Here is a 16,393-nt window from a genome sequence, read left to right as displayed (position 1 = left end):
TGGGTGTCCGTGTCTGCTGACTACGGGAGGGGCTTCTCATTTTGTCTTACCAACAGTCAAGAGACACAGAGAGCCCCTTGGGATGGGAGTTCTGCCCTGAGGCCAACGTGCTCTGGTACGAAGGCACTGGACCAGTTTAATAGGGCAAAGAGTCTTATGCAAGGAAGCCCAAAGTAGTGTTGCAGGCTGGAGAATCAGATTTCTGTCCACAGCATATGGGTGGGTCATTGAGTGAGTGCTTAATAAATAATTGGTAGAGAGTGTTCAGGCACTCTCCTCGATGCTTGTGATGTATAGACGAATACCTAATTCAAGGAAATCACCCTAACTTCGTTGGGGAAACAGCCTGGAGATGCCGACCCTTTCTTGTCACCCCACCCCAACCCTAAGTCCGCTTATAACTCATTCAGTGGATTTTCAACTAGTTCTTATCAAGTACTTCCTCTGTGCCAGGCGCTGTGGTCTGCCTAAGAGGTGCAGAAATGAACAAGACAGATTTTTCTAGGATTAGTGTCATACACACAGAAGTGTTATAAAAGTTCTCTTCGGGGGCTAGCATTAGATTGAGATATGGTCAAGGACCCTTCATTTTTCCTTTTGAACACTATTATTTGAACTTTTTGTGACAAGCTTTTGGCCGCGATACTTTTTTGTATCTCGACAAAAATCTTCTGAGGCGCTGTTTGTGCCACTCTTCTGAGCTTTGAGAACACAGCAAGGAATGAAGCAGAGTAAGGCCCCGTCCTCATGAAACTTCCATTCCAACTGGGGAAGCCACAGAAAACAAAACAAGCAAAATCCACACGAGCACGCCATACAATACGGTGAGGGTTGATGACACATCCTATGGAAAAAATAATTTTTGAAAATAAAAAAGTTATTCTGATTTGTTCAGATACTGCCGACTCTTTAGAGACTTGGATTCTTTAACTGGCCTAGACAAATGGCATTGAGAGAAATGGGCCAGAGGGCCAAGCCTCTGAAGCCTGGAACCATTTGGACTCATTCTCCACTCTCTCTGCCCAGCACAGATGAAAAGGCAGTGTGAGCTGCCTGCATTCTTTGGGCAGAAGAGCGATGTCGGGCCAGAGAGTTCGACCTGGCTGGTTGCTCTTGACCGGAGCCCAGGCCTTTCCCCGCCCAGTCTGGGGACAGAAGTCGTTGCTGTGCCAGTATTTGAAGGTGCTGACCCTGCCTACCCCACATTCATGGCCTGCTTCTTTCCAGCTTCACCAGCTGGTTTCCAGGGAGCTGATCCTACTGGGTCCCAGCCTGCCTTGTCTGACAACTCCCTGAACACTGGGACGTAAAAATTAGTTCTAAATGCCTGAGTACAGTCACCACATTCCAGTCTATTTTTAGGATAAATCCTCCTTCTTTGGCTCCCTGAGAAACCACTCTTCTTTTTGTTTCTAAACTGCTTCCATTCCCAGTTCAGACTGAGGTCTCTTCACCTGGAAATGCAAAGCTTAGGGCTTCCAGCTCCTGCTCCCAGCCAAGAAGATGATGTTTTCACTAAATTCCTTCAGTCAAAGAAGAGGTAAGACTTGCTATGATAGGAAGTTAGAGAAACACAGCCAAAACTGTATGCATACTGACATTACAAACATTTAAAAATCGTTTGTATTCCAATCATGAAAGTAACACAGGCTTATTGCAAGAACTTTAGAAAAATATAGTACATATAATTTCTGCTTTAATATATTATTTTCTTCTTGATCTGCTCTTGTGCTCAGAAGTTTGTTGCTATTAAATATATTATTCATGCACACAGAACAAAATTCAAATAGTAAAATTTCACCATTCCCCTGCCATCCGGTTCTGCTCCCTGAAGAGAATTGTTCATAATATTCTTTTATAATCCTTTTTATTTCTGTAAAATCTGTAGTAATGTTCTACTTTCTTTCCTGATTTTAGTAATTTGACTTTTCCTCACTCTATACTTTAGTCGACCTAAGTAAAGCTGGCCAATTTTGTTGATCTTTTTAAAGAACCAGATTTTGTTTTTGTAGATTTTCTTTATATTGTTTTTCTGTTATCTATTGTTTCTGTTCCCACTCCTTTATTCTCTTCCTACTGCTAGCTGTGGGTTCAGTTTGCTGTTCTTTTTCTATCTAGTTCCTTAAGGTTTAGAATTAGGCCACACTTTCTAATATATATATGTATATATTATTTTAACTTTATTAAAATTTTTTTCCTATAGTGGGGATCCTGGCTGGCTCAGTCGGTAAAGAGTGTGACTCTTTTTTTTTTTTTTTTTTTTTTTAGAGCATGCAACTCTTGATCTCAGGGTTGCAAGTTTGAGCCCCACATTGGGCATGGACCCTACTTAAAATTTAAAAAAAAAATTATCCTACAGTATAATTGAGTTTTTGCAGTGTTGTTCTATGAATTTTAGCAAAGATACAGATTTACATAACCAACGTCACAATCAGGATCTACTTGTTTTGTTAATTACTGAGAGACGAGTGGTGAAATCTTCAACTATAATTGTGATTTGTACATTTCTTTCTTTCAGAATTGTTACCAGCAGCTGTTAGTATGATAGGTAAAGTTACTTTTTCCTTTTGTAGTTAATCATATTTTATTATATCTTGAAACTATTCTATTTTCATTGACATTTTAATTTATTCATTGATTTTTTATTGCTATAAATTCATAATTTCATATTTTATCCAATGAGCGATAGTTTGTTAATATCATTATTTATTTTGCAACTCACATTATGCACAATTTCATCATTGGCACCTCTTCAGGCTTGCTCTTGAATCCTTTTGATATGTCCCTGTCATTCTTTGAGCACTTCCTTGCTTCTTGCACAAGACATTCCAGTCTCATCTTGTATTTTTCCATACCCCAATCTTGTAATCAGCCATTTCTCCAAGAATATTATTCAGAACCTGGATCTTGACACTAAGTAAATTCGTTGTTTTGGGGGTGTCATTGCACCCAGGCTCTTTTCTTTTTTTTCTTTTTTTAAAGTAAACTCTATGCACAGCATGGGGCTCAAACTCACGACCCCAAGATCAAAATCATATGCTCTACTGACTGAGCCATTCAGGCACTCTTGCCACCAGACCTTTTGGTGGTCACACACATTTACATTTATATTCATTCCTACATCGATCCATCATCTGTTGATCTATCCATCTATAATCTGTCTTTGTACTGAAAACCATGATTTCACACTGACCTCCGATTTCGATCCAACATTATGGATTTCATTCCACTTTTCTTCCTTTCCATGTTTGTAACTCTCCTGGTGGTAAGAAAATCCAGACTGGGTGCCTGGGTGACTCAGGGGGTTAAGCATCTGCCTTTGGCTCAGGTCATGATCCTGGGGTACCGGAATCAAGTCCCACATTGGGCTCCCTGCTCAGCGGGGAGTCTGCTTCTCCGTCTGCCCTTCACCCTGCTTGTGCTCTCTCTCGCTCTCCCTCAAGTAAATAAATAAAATCTTTGAAAAAAGAAAGAAAATCCAGGCTTCTATTATCCCTAATACTGTAACTTATTTTTTTTATCAGTCTACTAGCTTGTAACCGATCCCTTATTGCTGTACCCCTCTCTCTCCTTTGCAGATGCCCACCTCATCCCAATTGAACTCCAAACAACAACTTGTAGGAGGTCGTCCTGCATGGATGCACTTCTACCCAGTTTTGCCTCTGACTCCTAGTACCAGGCTACTGCCACCATTGCCTCCTGTAGGGACACCATCCTCATCCTCCTTTGGCTTCAAAAACCTGCTTTGAGCTGCCCCTTCTGGGAGATACCCTTGTCACCTGGTGAGCAGAGAAGAGTTAACATAGCAGGCCTGAGACTCCTACCCTCAGAAGAGACTGCTTGCAAGGTTGGCCCATGGCTAGTGTCTGGTAAGTTGGATTTCAGGAGGGTTTCACCATTCCCGTACTGATAAGGGTGGCTCACTATGTCCAAACCGTTTGTATAAATAACCTGGTTTATACTGAACAACTGCTTTCCTTGTGCTTATCTGGAATTCTGGCTAGGCATAGAGTGCCTATGTGACCAACTTTCAACAAAAACTTTGGGCGCTGAGTCTCTTATAAGCTTCCCCAGTAGACATTTCATACATGTTGTCACAATTTGTTGCTGGAGGAATTAAGCATGTTCTCTTTGATTCCACTGGGAGAGAGAACCGTCAGAAGCTTGTGCCTAGTTTCTTTTGGACTTGGCCCCAGGTGCCTTTCCCTTTGCTGATTTTGGTTTGTATCATTTTGCTATAATAAATCTTAGTCACGAGTATGATTGTGTGGAGTCTTGCTAATTAATCAATGAACCTGGGGGTGGCCTTGGGGACCTCTGACATACCTGGCTTGGGTTCTGAAAATCCACAGTGGGCTGCCTTTCTGTAAGGACACTCTCTTCACTTGCCTGGGTTTTTAAACCTCTATGCCAAACCAGCCTCCTCATTCTGTCTGCGCTCTGACACCCTCTGCCAGTCCACCCCACTTCAAGGACACTGTCCTCACACCACTTTTTTCCAGTGACTTTAGCTATTGTAATTAGAGCTGCTATGAATATTTGTGTATAAATATTTTTGTGGACATTTATTTTCATTTCTGATGGGTGAATACCTAGGAGTGACATTGAGGGGTCATAAGGTAGGTATTTATTTGGTTTTATAAGAAGTTGCCTAAAATTTTTCCAAAGTGGGGGCGCCTGGGTGGCACAGTGGTTGAGCGTCTGCCTTCGGCTCAGGGCGTGATCCCGGCGTTGCGGGATCGAGTCCCACATCAGGCTCCTCCGCTGTGAGCCTGCTTCTTCCTCTCCTGCTCCCCCTGCTTGTGCTCCCTCTCTCGCTGGCTGTCTCTATCTCTGTCGAATAAATAAATAAAATCTTTAAAAAAAAAATTTTTTTTTTTCCAAAGTGGTTGTACAACACTCCCATCAATTCTCTTCTAAAAATTATATGATGGGGAAAAAGTTCTTTTCTAGTTACCTGTGTTTACCATTGGGGCACTTTTCATTCCTCTGTAGATCTGCATTTCCTTCTGCCATCATTTTCCTTCAACATTTCTTATGTTCCAAGTCTGCTGATGACAAATCTTACAGTTTTTTTTATCCGAAATATCCTTATTTTTCCTTTATATTTTAAGATATTTCTGCTGGATTTAAAATTATCAGTTTGTAGTTTTGTTTTTATTTTCTTTAAGCACTTTGAAGAAATTGTTCCATTTTCTTCTTATTTGCATTATGTTTTATAAGAAGCCCACATTAATTTTTATGTTGTTCCCCTGAATGAAATGTGTCTTTTCCCCCAAACCCCCACTGGCTATTCCAAATATTATGCTTAACTTTGGCTGTATCAATATGATATACCTGTGTTTTCCTGTGTGTTTATCCTGCTTGGAGTTCAATGAACTTTTTTTTTTAAAAGATTTTATTTATTTATTCAACAGAGATAGAGACAGCCAGCGAGAGAGGGAACACAAGCAGGAGGAGTGGGAGAGGAAGAAGCAGGCTCATAGCAGAGGAGCCTGATGTGGGGCTCGATCCCGGAACGCCGGGATCACGCCCTGAGCCGAAGGCAGACACTTAACCGCTGTGCCACGCAGGCGCCCCTCAATGAACTTTTTGATCTTTGGGCTTATTTTTTTCAACAAATCTATACAAACTTTGGCCATTATTTCTTTTTTTTTTTTAAAGATTTTATTTATTCATTTGACAGAGAGAGAGACAGCCAGTGAGAGAGGGAACACAAGCAGGAGGAGTGGGAGAGAAAGAAGCAGGCTCCCAGTGGAAAAGCCCGACGTGGGGCTCAATCCCAGAACTCCAGGATCATGCCCCGAGCTGAAGGCAGACGCCTAACGACTGAGCAACCCAGGCAACCCCTTGGCCATTATTTCTTAAAGTACTTCAGATACCTTATTTTTTCTCTTCTTTCTTTCTGAAGTTCTAATTAGGCTTATGTTAGACTCAGCCTTTTCTTTCTCTGCTTCAGTTTGAAGAGATCCTTTTGCCCTGTCTTTAAGATCACTGTTTTTTTCTTGCATGGTGTCTGGTCTGATGTTAAATCCATCTAATGAATTTTTCATATCAGATATTGCATTTTTTATTTCCAGAATTAAAACTTCAGAAGAGAGACCCAGAAATGACTTTTTTTTTTTAAAGCTATCATGAATATGTTCAAGGACTTAAAGGAAACCATGAGCATATAATAAGGGAACAAATGAGAAATATCAATTAAGAAATGTAACCCATAACACAGAACAAACAAAAGTCATTTCTGGGTCTCTCTCTATTGATTAATTTTTCTTCTGATTATGGATCACCTTTTCCTGCTTCTTTGAATGTCTAGCAATTTTATTTATTCATTTAAACATTTTAAATACATATATTTATTTTTTTGAGAGAGAGACTATGAGTAGGGGAAGGGGCAGAGGGAGTGGGAGAGAGAATCTCAAGAAGACTCCCCGTTGAGTGTCGGACCTGATGTGGGGCTCTATCTCATGACCCTGAGATCATGACCTGAGCCCAAATCAAGAGGCAAAAGCTTAACTGACTGAGCCATCTGGGCACCTGAATGTCTATTAATTTTAGATTATAGGCTGAATGTGATGGATTCCATGCTATAGAATTTGATTTTCTTTTTATTTTTTTAGTAAATATATTTTTTCAAGATTTATTTATCTTAGGCAGAGGGAGAGAGAGATTGGAAGGAGGGGCAGAGGGAGATAGAAGAGAATCTTCAAGCAGACTCCCTGCTGAGTGTGGAGCCAGATGCCAGGCTCTATCCCAGGACCCTGAGATCATGACCTGAGCAGAAACTGAGAGTCAGTGGCTTAACAGATTGAGCCAGCCAGGCACATCTATTTTCTTTTTAATTTTTTTTTTAAGATTTTATTTATTTATTCAACAGAGATAGAGACAGCCAGCAAGGGAGGGAACACAAGCAGGGGGAGTGGGAGAGGAAGGCAGGCTCATAGCAGAGGAGCCTGATGTGGGGCTCGATCCCATAACACCGGGATCACGCCCTGAGCCGAAATCAGACGCTTAACCGCTGTGCCACCCAGGCACCCCTTCTTTTTAATTTTTTAAAAAGATTTTATTTATTTGTCATAGAGAGAGAGCAGTAGGCAGAGGCAGAAGCAGGCTCTTTGCCGAAAAAGGAGCCCAATGTGGGACTTGATCCCAGGACCCTGGAATCATGATCTGAGTCGAAGGCAGATGCTTGACTGACTGAGCCACCCAGGTGTCCCCCTATTTTCTCTTTAAAAAATTGTACTTTGAGCAATGTTGAGGTTTGTTCTGGTAGGCGGTTAATTTACTTGTGCATCAAATTAATCCTTTGAATCTTGTTTGTAATCTTTATTAGGGTGTGTCTGAAACTGACTCTTCTCTAGGGTTAGATTATCCCTAATGCCTAGGCTTTGCCTTTCTGGGGTCTTTTCTGAATGCCCAGTATGGTTAACAAATTTTCTCCACTTTGGTGTTTTGTTTTGTTTTTGTTTGTTTGTTTGGTCTTGGTGGGCAGCAAAGCAAGGTTTATTGAGCGATAGCAAAGTGATAGTACAAAGCTCTGGAGGAGGGCAGGAACCCAAGAGGGTTTGCCCTTCTCCACGTTGGTGGATTGGTTGGAATTTTAATGTCTTCTAGCCCCGTGTGAACTCTGGTCTCTCCATTCAGCTCACAGCTTTCCAGCTCTTGTAGTTTCTCCAGCATTTGTTCTCCGCTCTACCTACATAGCCTCACCCTGGCTGTGTAGCTTTGTAACAGAAGACCCAAACAGAGGGGCGCCTGGGTGGCTCAGTCGTTAAGCGTTTGCCTTCAGCTCAGGTCATGATCCCAGGGTCCTGGGATCAAGTCCGCATTGGGCTCCCTGCTCAGTGGGGAGTCTGCTCCTCCACCTGCCCCTCTCTCCCCCGCTCGTATGCACACGCTTTCTCAAAAATAAATAAAATCTGAAAAAAAAAAAAAAAAGGACCCAAACAGACTCCTATGCAGCTATCTAGAGCTTCTTCTTTACTCCTCTCTGGTATCCTGCCCTGCACATTCCAGCCATACCGATAGCCTTGAACTCCAGTCCTTTTCTCCTTGGTTCAGTAACACCACTGCGCTCTCTTTGGATTACCTTTTCTTGTGCAGTGGTCCAGAAAGTGCCTCCAGGCAGAAAGCCACGGTGATCATGAGGCTTGTCTTATTTGTTTCCCTTCTCTCAGAGTATAGTCCCTGACTATTGTTCAATATCTAAAACCAGTGTTTCAGATATTTTCTCCAATATTCTAGTTGTTTGCAGTGGGAATACTGGTCTGGTGCAATTACTTTGGCTAGACATGGAAATCTCAAATTGGCTTTTGGGTTTTACATCATATTTTAAGAGGCTTTTCCAGTGTTTTCTCATGGGGAGGATGCATAGTGACTTGGAAGGAAGTATGGGGTCTTCTGGTATTGGTAATGTTCTATTTTTGATTTGGGGACTCCCATGTTGAGTTAGTGAATATTCAGCAAGCCGTAAACTTATGTCAACTTTTCTTTATGTATAATATACTTAAATAAATATTTTTCCTATTCCAATATTAATTTTAGATTCTGAAAAAAATTCTTCAATTTTATTAGATAAAGACTTTTCTAAACTTGCCCCAAAGCTAGGCCTCCAGGGTCTATGAGTCAAGATTAAAAGCAGAAAAGGACTGTTTGTTCTGGAGATAAGGAGGGAGGAGAAAAAAGGGAGGCGCTGAAAATAAGAGGGAAGAAGAAATGTCTAAAGGAATTTATTAACTGTTTCTCTGTCTTTCTTCAAACAGTTCCATAAACTCTAGGGGTCCCTGGCTGCCTCAGTCGGTAGAGCATGTGACTCTTGACCTCAGAGTCATGAGTTCAAGCCCCACTTTGGGCATGGAGCCTACTTAACTAAAAAAACAAAAACAAACAACTCAGTAAACTCTATGTTGTTTATTATTGTTTTGTACAGATTTTCTTTTGGGTGTGTGACAAAGTTATATGCTGTTTTTTAAGGGTTGCATGAGGGTAAAATCAGAGGCTTCCCTATTGGTTATACTAAGCAAGTTTTTTTTGCTCAAGGTAACAAAAACATTTTTTCTATTTTATCTTCCAGTACTTTCATAGTTTTATTAAATTCAAAGCTTTAAAATCATTTAATAGGGGCACCTGGATGGTTCAGTCAGTTGAGCATCCAACTCTTGGTTTTGGCTCAGGTCATGATCTCAAGGTCGTGAGATCTAGCTCCATGTTGGGCTCCCCACTCACTGGGGGAGTCTGCTTGGGATTCTCTCCCTCTGCTGCTCCCCGACCTTGCTTGTGCACACACACACACTCTCTCTAAAATAAATAAATAAATCTTTAAAAAAAATAAGATAGTTTTGTATATAGTATGACAGGTATCTGACTTTTCAAAAATTGGCTGAATATCCCAGTACCACTTATTGAATAATTTCTCTAAGATTTTATTTTTAAATAATCACCACACCCAATGCGGGGGTCAAACTGACAACCCCAAGATCAAGAGTCTCATGCTTCACTGAGCGAGCCAGCCAGGCTCCCCTGAGTAGTCTTTTTCTTTTTCTGATTTAAAATGCTTCCTTTATCATATACTAATCCTTGTAATTATATGTTTATTTGATCTCATTTATTTGCATAGTTTTTTTCCTGCCCCAGTATACCCTTGTTTTAATGACTGTAGCTCTATAATATTTTTTATATCTGCTGGGGCAGGTCTATCATCCTCAGTCTTCCTTTTTTAAAACAGTGTCAATATTTTCAACATCAGGGGCGCCTGGGTGGCACAGCGGTTAAGCGTCTGCCTTCGGCTCAGGGCGTGATCCCGGCGTTATGGGATCGAGCCCCACATCAGGCTCCTCTGCTATGAGCCTGCTTCTTCCTCTCCCACTCCCCCTGCTTGTGTTCCCTCTCTCGCTGGCTGTCTCTATCTCTGTTGAATAAATAAATAAAATCTTTAAAAAATATATTTTCAACATCAGACTTTGTTTTAATCTCTGCTGAGCAACAGACTTGTACATTTAATTATCTTGTGATAATTGGAGAGTTTTCATGTGTCTCAAAAGCATTCATTGTGTAAAAACATTTGAAAAAGGCACTGTGCTGGATCACCAAAGGGCGCTCATGGTCTGGTGGCAGATAAGTAAACAATTAGAAAATAATTAGATAATTGCTAAAATAGAGGAAATCCAGGGAGGAAGTACCTATCAATCAGGACTGGTATCCTTAAAGAAATTCTTCGAGGATAAGCAGTAATTGATCATTGGGAAACCCTGGGGAGATGATATTTAAGACAGTGGGGTAGCTTATGCAAGGGCACAGTAGCACAAATGAGTATGGTGTGTTTAGGATACGTATATGTGCTCAGGATGGTTTCTTTTATTCACTGATGTGTTTATTCATGTTGGATTCAGAGTCAGCTAGAGCATTTGAGCTTGTTTCAGGTCATGAATGGCTTCAAGATTATCTCTTAGGGACCTATCTAGTGGTAACATGGAAAATGGCTTAGAGGCAAATGAGAAGAGAGTTCATGAGATCTGAATGAAGTGGGTAAGGAGATGGAGATCTACTAGACCCAGATTTTGACTGGATGTGAGTGTGAAAGACAAGGAGGAATTCATTCATTCATTCATTCAACAAGTTGAGGGGTGCCTGGGTGGCTCAGTCAGTTAAGCGTCTGACTCTTGATTTCAGCTCAGGCCACAATCTCAGGGTTATGAAATTGCACCACATGTCAGGCTGGGTTTGGAGCCTGCTTAAGATTCTCTCTCTTCCTCTCCCTCTGCCCCTTCCCCCCCAAAACAAAACAAAACAAAAATAAAAAACCAAGTTGAGGGGCGCCTGGGTGGCACAGCGGTTAGGCGTCTGCCTTCGGCTCAGGGCGTGATCCCGGCGTTATGGGATCGAGCCCCCACATCAGGCTCTTCCGCTATGAGCCTGCTTCTTCCTCTCCCACTCCCCCTGCTTGTGTTCCCTCTCTCGCTGGCTGTCTGTATCTCTGTCGAATAAATAAATAAAATCTTTAAAAAAAAAAAAACCAAGTTGAATTTAATAAATGTGAAATGAGAATTCTTGGGTTTCTGGCTTGAGCAAAAGGGGAGCTAATGGTATCATCTCCCAAGATTGTGAATATAGGGAGTGGATAAAATTCGGGAGGTAAGATACTGATTTCAGATTTGGATGTTCTGAGTTTGAAGTGTTTGTGTGTGGTACACCCTGATATAAATAAGCTTCATATGTATCATTCTGGTGTTTGACATAAACATTTATTTGTCCTCTATGTATGTATTAGTGGTTGCTGAAATCATGCCCAAGATTGCCTAGAAAAAGTCTGTAGACTGAGAAGAGAGTGACTATGTTGGGGGAAATAACCAGCATTTAAGAGGTGGGGAAAAGAATTACCTTCAAGAGTCTACTAAGTAGGGGCGCCTGGGTGGCACAGCGGTTAAGCGTCTGCCTTCGGCTCAGGGCGTGATCCCGGCGTTATGGGATCGAGCCCCACATCAGGCTCCTCTGCTATGAGCCTGCTTCTTCTTCTCCCACTCCCCCTGCTTGTGTTCCCTCTCTCGCTGGCTGTCTCTATCTCTGTCAAATAAATAAATAAAATCTTAAAAAAAAAAATAGAGTCTACTAAGTAATCAGAGTTGTCATGGAAACCATGGAGGGCACAGTTAATATATTAAACAATTCAGAGAGGTGGCAAATGACTAAAAACTGACCACTGAATTGAATGGAAAGAAGCCCACTGGTGACCATTAAGGAGAGCAGTTTTAGCTGAGAAAAGGTGGAGGAAGTCAGGAAGTGAGGAAATTTAGATAGAGGGTATCCAAAACAAAATTCAGCACCCCTTTCCTTCCAATATGACTCCTCCTCCTCTAATCTCTTAGACATAAAAATTCCCCTCAGCCTCCTAAATCCGAAGCTCTCTAAACACTAGTCTCTTCCCTCTCACTTAGTATCCTTGTCTAATTAGGGCATTAGTCCCCTAGGTTCTACTTTCTTAACATTTCTAATATTCCAGAAGGATAAATCCCAAATATCATGATTATCTATGGATGACAGTATATGATTTTTGTTTTTCTGATAGTTTGCTTTTTCGATTTTTCTGAAATAACTATGTATTTACTCATGTAATTAAAATAATAAAAGTTTAAAGGTAGTTTTTCTCATGCATCATCTTATATCTGATGTTAGATCTTTGTTCCAGTCCATTACCCTGGGTCAGGCCAGGATTATAATAATTTCTTACCTTCTTTCTCCTCATTTCTATCACTGAGAAGTCAGAATAAATTTTGTAAATACAAATCCTAGTATGTCCCTCTCCAGTCCATGACCAGATTCTTTGAGGATTAAGTTCAAACTTCTAGCATTTTGTGGTGTCTTTTGTCTTATCTCCCTCATCTCATTTCTTTCCATTCTCACACTCTGCTTCCACTTATTTTTCAAAGATTAGCAGTAGCTTCTAACCTTTGCAAAGGTTTCCTTCCTCTTTGTTAATTTCTACTCATCCTTTAAATCAGTTTAAGAATCATTCTACCTAGGAGACCTTCACTGCAACCCACTCTAATTTAGATACCACTCTCTATTGCTATTGCATTCTATGTACCTCTCAGTGTTATCATACTGTATTAATGAGGCTGTTCTTCTTTCCCTGATTTGTTGGCTATTCAATTTTTTCTTCTGTGAACTGACTAGTCATATCCTTTTTTCATTTTTCTGTTAGTTGTGCTTTTCTTATTGATTTGTAGTAATTCTTAAAAAAAATTTTTTTTATTTTTTTTATTTTTTTTTAAAGATTTTTTTTATTTATTTAATTGACAGAGATAGAGACAGCCAGCGAGAGAGGGAACACAAGCAGGGGAGTGGGAGAGGAAGAAGCAGGCTCATAGCGGAGGAGCCTGATGTGGGGAGGAGCCTGATCCCATAACGCTGGGATCACGCCCTGAGCCGAAGGCAGACGCTTAACCGCTGTGCCACCCAGGCGCCCCCCAAAAATTTTTTTTTAAATTACTTAATCTCTGCACCCAACTTGGGGCTCGAACTCATGATCCCAAGATCAAGAGTCACACACTCCACCAACTGAGCCAGCCAGAAGCTCCAGTTTGTAGCAATTCTTATTTATGCAGCAATATCTTTTCCCTAGGTTTGGAAGGTTTTTTTTTCCCCTGGGTGTTTTTGTTATACTTACTTTTAATTTTTTTACATAGAAAATATATAAAATGTTTAAAAATAGTTTTGTTTTACCGAAGACTTTCTCTATCCTGGGGTGCCTGGCTTGCTCAGTTGGTGGAACATATGAATTTTCATCTTGGGGTAATGAGTCTGAGCCCCAAATTGGGCATAGAAATTACATTAAAATAAATGAAAGCAAAACAAAAATACTTTATCCTAAAAATATAAATTTACTTGCTTACATATTTAATATTTTTATTAAATTTGATTTTATTTTTGAATGAGCATTGCCCACATTATTAGTCCCTTCATAAATTTTTCTGTGGTTGAAAATTTAGTCAATGAATTTATTGAATGCCCACTTAACGTGTTGGCACCCTGTCAGCTGCTGGGGGGATACAATGGTGAACAAAAAGATCCAACCTTAGCAGAGCTCACACTGTGAGAGGTGGCAGGCAATGAAAACTAAACAAAGAATCCAAATAACTACTGCTTTTAATGACGACCATGAAGGAAATAAAATGGGGAGCTACCTCTCAGAGCGGTCACTGAAGGTCTTAATGTAAGTAGGCAGGGGTTGTGTACCTGAAACAGTTCCCTTGAATAATCTCTCATAATTTCCTCAACCATTCTTTAGTTTTGGGTTTATCAGATTTCTTCCATATTTACCGTTATACTAATAAATAATGCTGTTAGGAATAACTTCCTCTGTATTCTCATTTCCATAGTTTTCTAGAAATGTAATTACTGCATAGGAACAGAGTATTTTTCTACAGACTGCCAAGTTGCTTTCAAGACGGAATTCCAATACACTCGCCAATGAGTAAGCTCAACACTGCTCCGAGATTTCAGAGTGTAAAAAGTTAACAGTCAAAAAAGGCACGTTTGGGCTCAGGAGAGGAAAAGCTAAACGAATTGACCTGGGTTTACTAGAGAGGGGCGGCAGGGTGATGAACAGGGAAAACTTCTAGACCCATTTCTGCCACCCTGTGACCTTCACAGGTTACAGCTCCTCTCTGAGCCTTAACTTTCCTTAAACTCGGTAAGTTCGGCTCAGGCTGTATATCTTACATTTTCAGATCGAACATCGCCTAGACCCTCCAGGGTGAAGACAGAAGCTTGGGGAATTGTTGAAGTCAGCAAGCTGAATCAGCATTCGCCGCTAAACGCCAACTAATCACTCGCGGGCACTTCCGGCGGCCGGGACAAAGGGTTTGAAGTTTTGCGGACCGCACTTCCGGATAATTAAAGCTGCGCATTAGATGCCTGCGTCCTCCAGCCACACCAAGGGCCTCCGGTGCCGCCAGTGCGCACGCTCCCTGCAGTCGCGAAGAGGGGCGGGGCAGTGAGTGGGGCGGGCCGGGACCCTGACATGTCTCGCGGTTACTGGGCGAGCGCGAGCGCGCGAGGCTCGGGGGTGGTACGGGGCGGAGTCGAGTCCGAGTGGGCGCTGTAGGTTTCAGCCGAGCGTCGCTGCTCGCGGGGCTGAGGTCGTCTCAGGTGAGGTGGTCGCCCCGGAAGTGGCTGTGGCCGTGGCCCCTGGGTGTTGAAAGGAGCCTGCGGCAGAGTTGTTGGTAAGGGGGGGCGGCATCACCCGTCTTCCTCCACCTTCCCTGCTGCAGCCATGGCGAAAGGCAGAGTCTCTGAACGATCGCAGACGGGGGCACTCCACACGACCCCTGGGGGGGACAGGGCAGCGGGGACGCGGGGTCTCACGGCGCAGGGCAGCGGAGACCACCTGAAGGGTGAGTAGAACCGGAACCAGAGCTGGGGCTGGCCCAGAGGCGGGAGTGTGCCGAGGGGGTTTCGGGATGGAAAGGACCTCCGTTGGCCCCGGGGATTTGCGAGGGGAAGGGGGCCTGCTGGCACCCAGGGGCGCGGGAGCCGAGAGGGTGGGGGACCTGGGCTTGGGCCGCTGTCCGCCACAAGGCCGGACACCTGCGAGGGGCGTCGTAAATGCTGTTGTAGTTGAATTCAGTAAAAGAGCTAATGAGACTGGCTTGCTTGAAGCTCGGGGAGGGTGTAAGGTTGACAATATTGAAGCCAGACAGAACTGGAAGGAACTTAGCAATCCTGCTGTATTTTTACCGATGAGGAAACTGAGGCCCAGAGTGGGTATGGAACTTGCATAAAGTCACAAGGCCAAATTAGTCAAGTAGTAATTAAGAGCAAGGATTTAACTATGTACAGGTGCGACTTCCAAGTGGCAGGAACACTTGGATGTGAGTCCCTCCTCTACCACTTACGACTTGGATTTTTTATCTTTCAGAACTCAGTGTCTAAACCGTACGGTGGGGATGACAGAGATGATAGTAATAATAGTATTTGCTTAGCTTGCCATGTGCATTGCACAAAATAATTGATGTAAAGCATTTATTGTAATGGCTTATGTGAAGTGCAGGCTAAATAAATATTAGCAATTGCTATTGTAACTGAGATCTCTCATTCGCAAGCTTTTTTGCATTACACCATTCTGCCATTTTTCAGGACTTCAAATATTATTTTAAAAGAAAGTATACCTAGAAACTAAATACTGTAATTCCATCTTGTCATAGACTTTTTCATTGCTTTTCAACAGTTAAAATGATTAAACTTTTTAAATGCTTTTTAAAAAGCCCGTAAACTTGAAGAGATCCTAACAAATGTCCATTAAGTTGTCTTCAGCTTACACTGATGTGTTCCACCACCAGTGATGGGTAAGGAGAGGGTCTTTTAAGATTGTCTAGCAACATTGTAAGTATAATCAACAATAAAGTATTACACACTTAAAAATATATATTTATATATATGAAGATTGTATGTTTAACATTCAGCTGAAATTTAAAATAGAATAAATTTTTTAAAAGTATCCTGTGGGGCGCCTGGGTGGCTCAGTCGTTAAGCGTCTGCCTTTGGCTCAGGGCGTGATCCCGGAGTTATGGGATCGAGCCCCGCATCAGGCTCTTCCGCTGGGAGCCTGCTTCTTCCTCTCCCACTCCCCCTGCTTGTGTTCTCTCTCTCTCTGGCTGTCTCTCTCTCTCTGTCAAATAAATAAATAAATAAATAAATAAAAATCTTAAAAAAAAAAAAAGAGTATCCTGCAGAAAATGGTAGTTTATTTTCAAATAATGTAAAATGTCTCCAGTCTAATTTGGCTTTTTAAGCTTTATGTATTTGGGTATTTCTCCATCTTATAGACAGTAGGGCCAAATAACTTCAGAAACCCAGAAATGGATTGTCTAAGTATAAATCCACTCTAAATTATAGG

At 41.8% G+C, this 16,393-nt stretch overlaps 1 protein-coding gene across 5 annotated transcripts in view; it reads left to right on the top strand.

Annotated features, from left to right (window-relative positions):
* Nucleotides 1–1,420: 1,420 nt before the first annotated feature.
* TMEM41B (transmembrane protein 41B) overlaps nt 1,421–16,393 on the top strand; it is a 38,919-nt gene continuing 23,946 nt past the window's right edge. The window contains exons 1-5 of one of the 5 annotated variants that reach the window (XM_034666541.1): nt 1,434–1,540; nt 2,519–2,548; nt 3,579–3,869; nt 14,226–14,452; nt 14,769–14,891. In XM_034666541.1, coding sequence (XP_034522432.1) covers nt 14,771–14,891 — 121 coding nt within the window. In that variant the 5' untranslated portion in view covers nt 1,434–1,540; nt 2,519–2,548; nt 3,579–3,869; nt 14,226–14,452; nt 14,769–14,770. The other 4 variants (XM_034666540.1, XM_034666542.1, XM_002916149.4 and 1 more) reach the window with 4 other exon arrangements.

This window comes from Ailuropoda melanoleuca, chromosome 8 (genome assembly GCF_002007445.2).
Source record: "Ailuropoda melanoleuca isolate Jingjing chromosome 8, ASM200744v2, whole genome shotgun sequence".
Lineage (NCBI taxonomy): Eukaryota > Metazoa > Chordata > Mammalia > Carnivora > Ursidae > Ailuropoda > Ailuropoda melanoleuca.
This window is presented reverse-complemented; position numbering and strand designations above follow the sequence as displayed.